Source organism: Nematolebias whitei, chromosome 18, assembly GCF_014905685.2.
Source record: "Nematolebias whitei isolate Nwh7 chromosome 18, NemWhi1, whole genome shotgun sequence".
Taxonomy (NCBI): Eukaryota; Metazoa; Chordata; class Actinopteri; order Cyprinodontiformes; family Rivulidae; genus Nematolebias; species Nematolebias whitei.
Genome location: NC_056515.1, coordinates 30,690,770 through 30,705,066, shown reverse-complemented (window position 1 = coordinate 30,705,066; position 14,297 = coordinate 30,690,770). Strand labels below are relative to the sequence as shown.

Genomic DNA, 14,297 nt, shown 5'->3' with positions numbered 1-14,297 from the left:
GCTTTACTTTTCAGTTTGACTTTATTTTGAAAATGTATCATTAATTTCAAATAACGAGCGACACAGCAACACTTATTGTTGGCTGCTCATGTGTGTGATTCCTTATTTGTTTTTTCTCCATTTTTTTTTAATCCAGCTTTTATAAAACCCCTTTTCACTGACTTCTGATCTCGTGTGCATATTATTGGCTGCAGCTTTATTTCTGTTAATTTTTTCTTATTAAAGTGAAATATTATTTTTATTATTGCTATTTTTTTTATTTTAAAGGTAAGAATATCTATTTCGATACTTTTTTTTGTTCGTTTTATAAATATGCACATACAAAAATGTGAAACCAGCTCCATGTCGATCACGGGAGTCCGTTTAGAAAATTTCTCTAAGTCTTGCGCCATCGCCATTCATTAAATTAATATTTTCAAAAAGGGTAAAACTTTATAATGGCTGCAATAGGACAGAAAATCCTGATTATTGTTTCCTTTATTTTTCTGCAGACAGATTAAATTGTAATAGTGTTGTTTGCTGGAAATCCCTTTTAAGTTAATTTTTTTTGTAGTACTTAAGTGAATAAAAAAATACTTTTTATTTTTAGCGCAATACTTTTTTGTTTTATATAACTTTTTTCATCCAACATGAATCTGTTCAAACTGTTTTTAGATGGAAAAGGGTTTAAATGTTTTTATCCCGGCATGAAGTTATTATTATTTTTTTATTATCCTGCTCTGCATCAGGGATGGAGACCAGCTGTTATGCAAAACAAAAAGCTTCCTTCTTTGTGTGAATCCTGGACTTGATGCAAACCACTCGATTTATTTGTTAAAATCACAGCATCAAGTTATTTCTGCTCCCCAAGTTTGAAATGTCAAACAAGTGTCTCTGTTATAAAAAAGACAGATTTATTCTCATTTGTAAATAACACTTTTTTGTTTCAACATTTTTTTAAAAAGCTGAATAAAAATGTCAGTTTCTCTTTATTTTAATTGCTCCACAATTCATTTAATTATCTTATTCCTCTTATTTATTTACCTCAAAATAACTGTTTATAAAAATCATTTTGATGGATCACAACTGACTAAATTTGAATTCTAAGTTTTTCAGCTTTGCAAATCTATTTAAAAAAAAAAGCCTTTCTAAAAGGTGCAGCCTTTGAAAATTTTAATTATTATATAATCAAAACACTAGAATAACGAATAACATTAAATATTAATACTGGAACAATGATTATTAACATTTTAAACTTAAAATGAGTAATATGTCAAACAAAAAATATTTTCCACATTTTCTTGCATTCTGGTGCATTTTTGTTTGCATTGCCTTCTTGTTAAACTCCAACTTTAAAATGTCCATTTGATTTATATTTATGTTTTTAAGTGCAAAAAGAAAGTGCAGGCTTCAGTGGTTGTATATTCCCAGTGGTGGGTAAATGGGCCGTATGGATGCACATAAACAAGAACAACTCTGCTTTTGATTCCATCAAAATGTCTGCAGAAAATGTGCAACACTTGAGTGAGGTGTTATCACATCTGTTACAAACTGCGTCCACCCTTCATGTGAAACTCTTCCCTCACCCCCACCCCCATTTTTTCCCTTGAATTATAAGGCAGGTCAGAGAGGCGCGCAAACTTCCACTCCATCTCTGCAGACACACTTTGGTTCTTTCCGTCTCTCCTGAATCCTTGGATTTAAAAAAAAAAAAAAAAGGGCAGCCAACCCTTCGGTTTTATCCACTTCCTGCAGTCAGAGACTCCTGCTCAGAAAGAGGAGAGGAGGTGGTGAGGAGAGAGTGGGGGGGGGCACAGGAAGAAATCTTTCTGCTCTAAATCGAGCTCAGCCGACCCCTCGTCTATACAGAGCTCCGCTTCTGTTCAGCTGCTCAGATCGACGCGCGACTGCAGGAGGAGAAACCCAAACCCGCAAATGGTTCGGATGGTGCGACGCCGATTCTTCCTCTGATCCAGGGAGTTCGGGAGACTCTGAGCAGGCTGCTGGGGTTCATGTACTGGAAAAATGAAGTTTTGTCCCCTCTCTCAGAGGGCAATAAGATTCTGTCGGACGGAATCCCCACAAAGCAGGTACTGACGCTTTGGAGCGCTTGTGCGTAAAAGGCGCATGCAGGCTGGATTTGTGCGCAATTCTATTCCGGGGGTGGCCTTTAAAATATTTATTTTATTTGATGCAGAGATGTTAAACTTATAACGGAACTCACTAATTTAGCTTCTAATTTATATATATATAAAAAAAAATTCCTGCAGATTGTTGTTTTTGTGTGTGATGTCACAAGAACCTCGGCTTGTGTGAGATCAGCTGCTGCGAGGACGCACGCGCCTCTCGGTGATGAATAGCGTGATTTGCGGTCCACGAGCCACTCTCTCCCACTCTCTCGAGCGCTGAAGGGAATTAGATTTTAATTACAGCCATTAAAAATCAAATTTGCACTTCTTTGGGGGTGACCCGTTGCCTTCTTCTGATTGACAGTTGAAATTGACACTCCGGGTCTCTCTTATCCGCGCGCGTTTCAAGCTATTTGTAATTACAGGTAGTTGTCCCCACCACCACCACCACCACACACCCCCTCCACCACCCTGGTGTTCTGGATTGCGAAGATATTACTATTATTCTGAAAGGCATGGGTTAAGGGCAGGGAGAGAGAGAGAGAAGTAAAATCAATCCAAATTGAAATGGCTTCATTAAAATGTGCCTTTTGTTGCGGGGGCCCCTTTCGGTTTATTGTCAGGACCTACTTTATAAACCCCTGAAGAGCCCCTCTTTTCCCCCCCGCTGCGAAAGCCTCCTGAGGAAGATGATATAGTGAGCCCGATGAAGAACAGTCGTTTGTCCTGACCGTTTCTGAACGCTGCTGAGTGGACCCTGAACGCACCACGATGGTGAGCGCTCTGGATCTCCTGGTCACACAGGAATAAATTGTACAAATGGTGCGCGCGTGTGGGCATAAAGAGGAGGCTTTAGTGTGCGTGTGTCACTGAGCTGTGCACCTCTTTGCAGTCTCACTCGGACGGAGAGTCCCAGAGGTCCAACATGGAGCGGGAGGACACCCGCTCGTCCCCCAGCAGCCCGTCCACCCCCTCCGTGTGCTCGCCCACCTCCACCAGCAGCTCGGTGCCGTCCGACGGGAAGAACCTGTGCGCGAGCTGCGGGCTGGAGATCCTGGACAGATATTTACTCAAGGTGAGAACCATCATGTCCTCATATCTGACTTTAAATGAAAAAAAAAAAAAAGTGCGTAATCCACGTTTGTTTAGCTGGAAACAGCCAATATGACTGAAATAATTTGTTATTATATGCACACATTTATTGACAAAAAAAAAGGCTTTGTTTTCATTGAGTGCGTACCTGCATTCTAGAATTGCATATACTGTGCTTGAGTTTAAAACTGATAACATTAAGAAAAACCTTTAATATGTTTGATTTCGTGGTTTAAACCAACAGTTTGCTTTAATGAAAGTCTCGGTTGTTGAGCTTTAAAGATCAAATAAAAAAAAATACAAATATTTGCACACTTAAACTCAACACCATCGAAAAAATAATAATTAACGGAATTGCGGGAAAGACGGACACAATGTGATGTAAATGTTTGAGGAAATGCTTTTAATATTTGACTGTTTTGCAGCGTTTCTCTCACTTAACGCCCTCGTCTTTGTCGCGTGCGCTGCGTGCTTCCAATAAAAAAAAATAAAAAAAAAACCTCGCAGACGCGCACGTGTGTGTTTTTCAGGAAGTGTGAAGATACCGCGGTCCATTATCGGACAGCGCTTTGTTCTCTGCTGCATGTCCGATAATGCGGGGGAAACACGGCAGGAAGCGCTCTGGGTGTTCAGAGCAACAATTAACCTATTCATATCAAATAAAGTCTTTATCCCCAAATAACTAGCTGCGGTGTTAAATTAATTACAGCGTAAAGAAGGAAACCTATATTTTAGTTGTCTCTTTATTCCGAGTTACTTTTGTCTAATACTCTACAATTTCTAAATAGGTGAAATAATTAGATTAAAGAAAATATAAATTAACCGAATAGGCTACCTTATATGTCTTGTGTATAGTATAGCACTCTTTTCTTTAAATGATTTCGTTGTTTAGAAAAAAATGCTTCATTTCTTATAGCATAAATATTTATAAAATACAACAGGACATTAATAAAATAAAATGTTTCTAAAAACATAACCTATATTTTTAACATACACTCACAGATACGTTTATATTTGATAAAAAAAAGTATATTGTTTATCGTCACAAATAATTGTATTTTTGTTTTGGAAAAAATGCTATGCTAATTTTCTTCTTCTACTACTACTTCCGGTTATTAGTAGCGCTTTTAGCTAGTTTTTTTTTTATTTGTTTTTACTATTAAACAATTTATTCTTGCTAGTTGGTGAAAATCTTAATTCAATCAAAAAGTATTTCCTCAAACTAAAGGTTTTTGATATTTCAAATACTTTTAAAGTATATATATATTTGGGTATTTTTTCTTAACTTTTTTTTGCTTCAACAGTTCCATTTAATTGAGTTTTTTTTTATCAATTAATTTTCAATTCATAATTAGCTTAAAAAAGCAAATACCTGTCTTGAATTTATAGCAGTTTATATTAAATGGGATATAAAAAAAAAACATATTGAACGTGAATTTACGATTATTGAAAAGTAGAGCAGCTTTTCAGTTAATCCAAAATTATGAGCCTCTTCTATTAATTTAAATTTTTATTTTTGTTAAAATATCTCGTGACACGGGTAAATCTCGTGTGATGATGAGAACAAGCTCCGAAACGACACAGTCACGCGGACATCATGACTCCCTCGTGTGTTTTCTCGCGTGCGCTTGACACGGTTGGTGTCTCTGTGCAGGTGAACAACTTGATCTGGCACGTGCGCTGTCTGGAGTGCTCGGTGTGCAGGACGTCACTGCGTCAGCACAGCAGCTGCTACATCAAAAACAAGGAGATCTTCTGCAAAATGGATTATTTCAGGTAGGGTAAGTTTTTGGTCGTGGTTTTAAAAGAATACCACCTCCCTTGCTGCCTCCCCCCCCCCCCCCCCCCCCACCCCCCCCCCTCCTCTCCTTTCTCACCTTGTAGACCACTTCATTCTGAAAGGCTTTTTTTTTTTTTTTTCTGGAGCTGAAAGAGTGTATCAAAATAAAAGTTTGAAGAGCTGAAAGATCTAAAGTCTTGTTATGGCTATCAAAAACACCACAAGAGCTTCAACATGAAATGCACCTTTTAAATTGTCGCCTTGTTTTGCAGGTTATAAACAAGTAAATATTTTTGACTACATTTTGTTTGTTTTTAAGCTGTGCATTGCGGTGGCTCAGTTGGTAGAGCTGTTGCCTCTCAGTGAGAAGGTTGCCGGTTCAATTCCCAGCCCGGGACCTTTCTGGGTGGAGTTTGCATGCGTGACTTTTCTCCCCAGAAACATGCATGTTAGGCTGATTGGTAACTCTGAATTGTCCCTATAAGTGTGAGTGAGAGAGTGATGGACTGGAGAGCTGTCTGCCTCTGCTGGATATGAGCACAAGTGACCCCTGAGGCACAGAAAGGAAGAAGCGGGTAAAGATGATGGATGGATGGAAGTTGTGCCATTGAAGTTTGGTTGTTTTGTATTTATGTTGTGGTATAGGTTTAAATGCATTATGTCAGCCTCATGTGTTCCAGTTTAGCCCCCAAAAATGAGAAGTTACCTCCACACACACACAAAACACACACACACACACACACCATTTTACGCACATGGTAGGAGTCGTTATCATTAAATGACTGTGCTGGATGCTGCGATTTGAGCGGGAAGGGAATTCACCAGAAATTCCAGTTCGAATAGGTTTTCATCTGAGTTTAGTCACCCCACCTAATTTAATTCAGTTTAATTATTTTTATGTTTCCCTTTCAGATAAAATAGCTTCAAACAACTTATAGCTTAATAATATTGTTATTATTGTCAGTGAGTGAAATTTTAAATTTGTGTAATTTTTAGTCAATAAACCATTTGTTCAACGTGCAAGAATCATGTAATAATTGTATTTTTTAAATTTTATTTTGCGCACGAGTTTTCTATTCATGCATGTTTGTTTAAAAGGTAATATAAAGACTTGTATCAGTGTATGTGTGTGTGTGTGTGTGTGGTACCTGAGGTTAAGTTGGGTTCACACCACCAACAGCATGGTAATATTGTGTTCAGTGGCCTGGAGGAGGTGTGCAAACACACACGCTCATTTGTGTTTAACTCTGTTGTGTTTGAGAGTGTGTGTGTGTGTGTGTGTTAACTTTGGTGTTTGTCTGATTAAAACCTGACACCAGGCCAGTGCTCTGAGGTTTATAATCACCAGCAATTAGTTGCCCTGCACCCCAGACCCACAGGCCTCCAGACCAGCAATTAGACATCCCCGAGAGTCTGGCCTGTTCCTGACGTGAATGCAACTTTTATTCAAACCGTAACTTTTGCACACAAAGACGTGCAACTGCACACTTTAACTTGGACACACACTGATAATGTTAAATATGAAAATGTGAATCTGAAACATGTATTTATTATTCCACAGTCCACTGACACATATGTTCATTTATGCAGGCAGCTGCCAATCCTCACCTTTGTTTTAATATTTGTACGACTGTTTTCCAATTTAAATGCTCCTTTTGAAATCATCTTATTTGCCTTCAGACCTGAACTTATGACTATTATTCTCTAAACTGCATTACAACCGCCCAAAATTAATATAACACATCTATAAACCTTTTTATGCCTTATTACTGCCATTTGTTTTGAAGATACGTAAATAGACAGTGAACATTCATTTATCTTATCAAAGCACAAATTAGAAACTGCATCTGGTATTTTATATGGTTGTTGTTAGCAAGGTAAAAAAAAAAAAATTAAATTCCTGGTACTGTTTCCAAAGTATCACGTTAGCACGTTTTAATTCTTTATTATAACACAGGAATGTCAAGATCGTTAAAAGTAGCACAAGTTTATCTAAGAGGGAATAAAATGTCTTTTTGCTGAGTGAATGACAAACAAGTCTTGCTATACGATTCTTAAGCATCAGATCTGTTGTATTTTTGGCGTTTGATGACATAATTGTTTATTTATTATTAACCTTCATTTAACCAGTCAAATCCCACTGAGATCACAGTTCTCCTTTGCAAGGGAGGCCTGGACCTGAAGGCAACCTAACATGCATGTGTTTAGTCTGTGGGAGGAAACTGGAGTACCTGGAGAAAACCCACGCAAGCACGAGAAGACCCCACACAGAAAGAGCCGGTATTGAACCCGGGACCTTCTTGCTGTGAGGCAACAGTGCTAACCACTGAGCCGTCGTGCTGCCTGCATGTTTTGTGTTGTGCTGTCAGTTTTGAACATTAGGGGGTAAATTCAGCCATGCCCTTTTCACTTTCTTAAAATTGTTAATTTATTATTCGTTTAAATGTAGAAGTGAGTTGCGAGCTTTGGATGGCTTGAGTTGCATTAACTTTTTTTTTTTTTAAACAGAATGGGTTGAAAGCATTAGGCTCATAAGACGCAAAGCCCTTATATTAAAGGGTTCATCAGACCAGAGCATCACATAAAATAGAATTTGACACGTTTTATCTAGTTAGCAAACACTAAAAACGATACAGATGTTATCAAATGTCTAATAAATGAATTTTACAGTTAGCATGTGCTGCTGTTTGAACTGCAACGTGCATATTTGATCAAGTATTGTTAGAAAACACCTCCTTATCGCAGTGAACGGCCTTCAGAGTCAGGCAGAGATCACAGTGATGCAGCAAGTCTTGGACTCTGCTGCAGGCTTGAGCCTTGCACCGTTCAGTAAATAAAAACTGCAATCTGGGTTTCGAGCAGATTTAAACACCGCTGCGAGTCCAGATCCCCGGGGCTGCTTTCAAACCTCTGGAGATATTTCTTCATCTGTGTCAGCCTCTCATCTGGCTTTGGACTGACAGCTGCTTTAATGGGGCGTAATGGCAGGAAATCAGAGCGGGTTTCCCTCTGTGTTTATGTGTATGTGTGTGCAGCAGAAGGGCGGGGTGGGTACGTCAGCGGGTTTTTTTTTCTTTCTGTCTTGGATTGGAAGGGTAAGGGGCAGGATAGAGCCCCTGCTGTGGCCCTCAAACGAATGTCAGGCCTTGGGGGTTGATCACACACACACATATTTAAAACTGTTTCTTTTATCAGCCTTTGCCCCGTTCCCCCTCCCCCTCTTCGCTTCAGTTTATAGAAATATCATCCACGTCTGTGAGGCCACACAGGAAGTTACATTTCGGCTCTAATCAGGGGCTCCCTGGGACATCGGCGCTGTAACCAGAGTTCGTGCAGGTAGTGAACTTTGCGGGTGAGCCGCATGCTCGTTCAAACGCGCGCGAGCCTGTTTTACGCACGTGCGCTCGCGCGTCGTTTTTAAAAAATTATGATTATTCATCACCTATACCCACTTCTGGTTAACTGATTGGGTTTCCATGGCAACGCAAGCCAGCAGAGGGCACAGACGGAGCGGTTTGGTTTTTGATAGGAAGCGAGTGAATTAAAATCATAATAAGACATCTGTGACACAGTTCGACGTGTTTCAGTAAAAAAAAAAAAAGCAAAATGTTTTATTCATGCAGAAATACAGACAAAAAAAAATAAAGATTCAAAGAGGAGAGAATAAAAATACCAAGGATTTATTTCTGGGCACTCATTGCAAAGTCATGATGGGTGGTAAAAAAAATCACAAAGAAATAAACCAAATATGCACAGTTTTTTCTCATATTGATAGTTAACGTACGTGTCCTTAAATTAAAAAAATCTAAGCATGTTTACCTGCAGAAACAGCCGAAGTGACTGAAAATAGATCAACAATAGTGTCATTTACAGAAGAGCTGTTTGGAATGGACAAGTCAGAAAGTTTTTGATGTATTTATGCTCAGATTTGATGAGTAAAGTCTTTGGATTTTCGACCCATCTAGATTGAATTAGACTTGAAAACAGGATGTATTTCACCTGTTTCTCTAGAAATATATAACAGATGAGACCTTTTGTTTTCAGGCACTCCACACAATGCCGCTTTTCAAATATTTCAGACCGAAATTTGCAGTCGTCAACAGGTTCACTCTCATATTTCATTACACTTGTGCGATTTCTCCATATACGCACCCGCTTCGAATGTTATCAGCCATTAAATGGCCGGTATTAGTTGTTATCATCCCCATAAGTTGCGTTCAGACTGTCCCTCCTCTACCTCCTAGGTTCAAAGGTACGTTCTTATCGCTGATAACAGGGTCAGGGGGTTAGGTTTAGGGTCAGTGCTCTGGGTCAGCTTAGGTTAGGTTTAGGAAAAGAGTTAAATAAAGCTGACCATAACAACCCTGGTTTTAGACGCAGGCGAAGCTGCATATTATCAGCGATAAGAACGTACTTTTAAACCTACTAGGAGGTAGGAGGGACAGTCTGAATGCAACCTATGGGGATGATAACAACTAATAACGGCCATTTAATGGCTGATAACTGTTTACTTACAAAGACTTACAAAGAGCAGCTTAATGTAGATTGATCACATGACTCAAGCTTCTATAAGGTTTTCAGCAGATTCAGCTCAGTGCTTCGTTTACAGTGAGTGTAGTCCCACATGTCAGAAAGGCATGTCGATATATCTGGAAAATTACTCCTTCAAACTGATATAGTTCAAGGTAATCTTTTTTACTTTTTATTTTATAGATTACAATGAGTATTTTAATGCAAACATGATAGATTGATAAAAATCTATGAACTACAAGTCGCTATCCCTTTTTTTCTTCATCTTGGATTCCTCAAATGAAGCTAAACCTTGCACCATGAAACCAAACAAAGCAAGACCTTGTTTAGGTCAGCTCTAATAAAGATTAATTAATTTTCATAGCCCTTCAAAAAAAAAAAATCCAGATAATGTTTACCTCATTTAAAGTTCTCTTTCAGCAGCAGGTGAATTACTATAAAAAATAAAAAAAAACACTAAAAGGGATAAAATAAGGCTAGCATTCAGGGTGAAAGTGAGTTTTGTGGTGTCCCATGATGTAGAGCTGCAAACTGAAGTCAGTCCAACATAAACATCTTTTTTTTTGTTGTACACTACAAGCCAGAAGATCAAGATAGAGGAGTTGGGAGGTTAAAACGAGGGATGATTTGCAGCTTTTCTGGGTTCTGTCTCACAGCATGAAACTGACAAGCTGTCATGCTGGATTAGCCACAATCTTTTCTTCTTCACTGTAAGAATGGGCTGGAATCCTCCAGAGCTATTGGCACTGTAAGCAAGGGCTCGGTTCGTTTCTGGCACTGCTCTTTTGGCTAATACGTTGCATTTTTGTTTAGCTGTAGCTAAATAAAAAAATCAGTTGTTCCCTTTTAAAAAAAAAAAAAGCAAATGTAGTTTATTAAATAGTAATAATAAACTGCAGAAGCAGCTGATCTGTCCTTTCGGTGCATGCATAATGAAACCTGCAGCTCTTAGGAGAGCTTCTGATGTTGGGGTTGTAGTGTGCTTTCATTCCAGACAGAGTGGACTTGAGTGCACTGAGACGCTGCCAAACCCACTCACTTGGCGCTGCAGCCCCGTCCTCCTCTCCCCCCATGGCCACTTCCCTGCAGCTCTAGCTCTTTGCCTCAGTCACTTACCTTCTTCTTGGATGTCTGTGCTCCACTTATTTCCTCCCACCGCTTCCACTTTGAATTTGACTCATGTTTTGGGCTTCATAACAAATAAAAAAAAACAGATGCATGAGTAAAAGCATGCCTCATCGTTTTAGCTGTAAGAAAACAGAAATCTGGTGCAGCATGAGGACTGCTGATGCTTCTCTACACACCCAACCTCCTTCACCAGATCTGGCAGCTGCTGCTGACCTCAACAATGGCTCTTAACCTAATCCTTATTATCTCAAACCTAAAGCACCCATTTAACTTCATCATGTGCTCCATTGTTTTAATTCTTGTGTAAAACAGGGGCTTTGTGTAATATTTTAGATGTCCTAAAGTGGTCATTTATGTGGACACTGTATAATGTCACATTCAGTGATTCTTAAAGGATAAAATCACAGAAACTCATTTTTGAAGGAATTAGTGTACCGTATTTTCCGGCGTATAAGTCGCAGTTTTTTTTTTTCTTGGTGCATAGATTTGTCAGTCCTGTGACTTATATACTTTTTTCCATATTCATACCATAATTTTTTACTGACGCTTTAAATTTCGAAGAACTGCAACAGCGAGTTCTTCCGTGCGCAGTCGCTTCACTCAGCTGGTGCAGGCGGAGGAACGCTGGAGAACTAGCAGCTCCAGCCGTGATGGATGGATGGAAGGATGGCACCACCCTACCCAGGCAAAATGAAGATGTTTTACCATTAAATAAACACATAATAAATGTGACTTATATACTGAAGTGACTTATATGGCACTTATATGGCACTTATATGGCACTTACTCCACTTATATGGCGTTCAAAAATACTCCTGTATGTCTACAAATCGCTGAACAGTTTCGCCCCCCCCCATCTCTCTGATCTGCTACAACTGTATGTCCCACCACATTCCCTGAGGTCAGCCGACCAGTTGCTCCTCACAGTTCCAGGAACTCGTCTTAAGCGCAGAGGTGACAGGGCCTTCTCTGTAGCAGGACCAAGACTTTGGAACGCGTTACCTCTGCTTGTCAGACAGGACCCCTCCCTCTCGGTTTTCAAATCCCGTTTAAAAACTCACTACTATTCAGTAGCTTTCAACACCAGAGGATCTGTGTTTTAAACCTGTATGCTCCACACTGGTTTGTCGTCATATTTATTATCTGCATCGATTTTATGTCTATATTTTTGATTTACTTCATTTTGTATATTGCTTCATGTGTTTGTTGTTCTGTCTGTACAGCACTTTGGTTGGCCTTGTAGCTGTTTTAAGTGCTCTATAAATAAAATGGTATGGTATGGTATATATGTTTTTTTCCTCTTCATTATGCTTTTTTTTTTGACTGATGCGACTTATACTCCGGAGTGACTTACTGTATATGCCAGAAAATACGGTACTTAAATGACCAATAGTCTTTCTACGCTTCTTCTCATTTGTGTTCTAGTTATGGCTATATGGTTCATGGCTTTTAAACACACAGGTATCTTATATTTAGAGATCTTCTCTGTTTCATATGGTGGCCCTGAGGTGTAAATGAACAACATTTGAAAAAATGGAATTACTTTTGAAAAAAAAAAAAAATATATATATATATGTGAAACAAACTGAATTACATTAAGCCAAAGCGGAAGTGGCCGAAGCAGAAGTGGCCAAGGCGGAAGTGGCCGAAATCATATTTGGAATAAACGGAATTGCATTTGAAAAAATGGACTTACATTAAACCAAACTAGAAGTGGTGGGGGCAGGGGGTGTTTTTAGTTTTTTTTTTTTTTTTTACTTTATTACGGTGGCCCTGAGGTAGTTTGGCTTAATGTAATTCCGTTTTTAAAATGTAATTCTGTTTTATTCAAATGCAATTTTGTTTTTTCAAATGTAATTCCATTTTTTCCTAATGTGTTTCTGGCCTCTTCTGCTTTAGCCACTTCTGCTTTAGCCACTTCCGCTTTGGCTCAATGTAATTCCATTCATCCATCCATCCATCTATTATCTTTTACCCGTTTCTTCCATTTTGGGTCACGGGGGTCACCGGTGCCCATGTCCAGCAATCACTGTGCGAGGGGCGGGGTACACCCTGGACGAGTCGCAAGTCTATCACGGGGCCTCAATGTAATTCCATTTCTTTCAAATGTGATTTTGGCCACTTCTGCTTTGGCGTAATGTAATTCAGTTTTTTCAAATGTATTTCTATTTTTTTCAAATGTGATTCCAGCCACTTCAGCTTTGGCCACTTTTGCTTCTGCCACTTCCGCTTTGGCATAATATAATTCCGTTTTTTTCAAATGTAATTCTGTTTTTTCAAATGTTGTTCATTTACACCTCAGGGCCACTGTAGTTTCACCGCATTTGATGACTCTAACGAGTTAATATTCTTTCCCTCGCCCATATCCTTCTCTTACTGTAATTTGCTGGTTATTTATCCTCTTTCCCTCCATGCCCTTCAGCTTCTTGGAGCACCTATCCAGAAGAGAAAAATCTGATGGTTTATGTTGTATCAGTTACAGGTCGGGGATCTAGAATGATGTCAGAGTATTTCCTCATCTCTTACTGTATGTAAAACCGTCCAAGATTATGCGTTGTTTAAAGTTTGTGTGGGTGTGTGTTTGCGTGTGTGTGTCAGGGCCTTCATGGATCAGTCAGGAAATTGCAGGTGTTGGTTTGTTTGCATTCGAGGTTCGGCTTGCAGCCGCATGCCAGAGTCTTTTTCTGAAAGCTTCATCCTCCGAGGTTTCTTCTTGAAGACTTTGAAATATGCCAGAAGTTTCAAAACACACGCTGCAAACCTTGTTTTTACTCAAAACACGAGATAGTAAAAGAAGTTAGTGTGCATATTTTACCTTTTTTCTTAGTTTGAAAATACAGTAATGTATTTAATTGCCCAAATTTGGTGACATTGTTTAACAGTTTGAGCTTTATTGAATGTGATATCTGCTATAATTTAAAAACTTTTTTTTTCCTTTAGCAAATACTGCTTTTAGCCTTCATCTCTCATTCTGTTTCCATCTCTTTCTCTTCCTGTGCTGTTCTCCTTTTCTCTCCCTCACAGTAGGTTTGGTACTAAGTGTGCCCGATGCGGGCGGCAGATTTACGCCAGCGACTGGGTGCGCCGTGCGAGGGGAAATGCCTACCACTTGGCCTGCTTTGCATGCTACTCATGCAAGAGGCAGCTGTCCACGGGAGAGGAGTTCGGGTTGGTGGAGGAGAAGGTCTTGTGTCGGATCCATTACGACACCATGGTGGAGAACCTCAAACGGGCAGCTGAGAGCGGTGAGCGACACAACTCCAGATGTTCGCTCAAGACGAGAGTCACTTTAGAAGACAAGATTCAACCAGAGCTTGTGTTTGAATCCGTACATTGGCGTTTTGGTTTATATTGATATTTAGATTGATGTCATCCATTAGATATGGTTTTTGAAAAAATAATGAGTTTGATGTCCACAAAATTAGTGACTGCTGAGCTAAAGGAGCTTAAATCTTCATTCTACTTAGTTAAAGCAACAACTATCTAAGCCCTAAAGTTATAAATATTTTTGCCTCAGGATCTAAAGTCAGCTGTGATTAGTACACTATTTCCAGCCTTTAATTAACAGTAAACAAACAAGCAAAAGAACATAATGAAATTGTAATGTATATATATATATATATATGTATGTATATATATATATATATATATATATATAT

The 14,297-nt window shown here is 39.0% G+C and overlaps 1 protein-coding gene across 1 annotated transcript in view; it reads left to right on the top strand.

The window, feature by feature from the left end:
* Positions 1 to 2,791: 2,791 nt before the first annotated feature.
* Positions 2,792 to 14,297, top strand: part of lhx6a (LIM homeobox 6a) — a 13,093-nt gene continuing 1,587 nt past the window's right edge. Inside the window, exons 1-4 of the mRNA XM_037692372.1 lie at positions 2,792 to 2,882; positions 3,001 to 3,183; positions 4,855 to 4,976; positions 13,663 to 13,883. Coding sequence (XP_037548300.1) covers positions 2,880 to 2,882; positions 3,001 to 3,183; positions 4,855 to 4,976; positions 13,663 to 13,883 — 529 coding nt within the window. The 5' untranslated portion in view covers positions 2,792 to 2,879. The remainder of the gene's footprint in view (positions 2,883 to 3,000; positions 3,184 to 4,854; positions 4,977 to 13,662; positions 13,884 to 14,297) is intronic.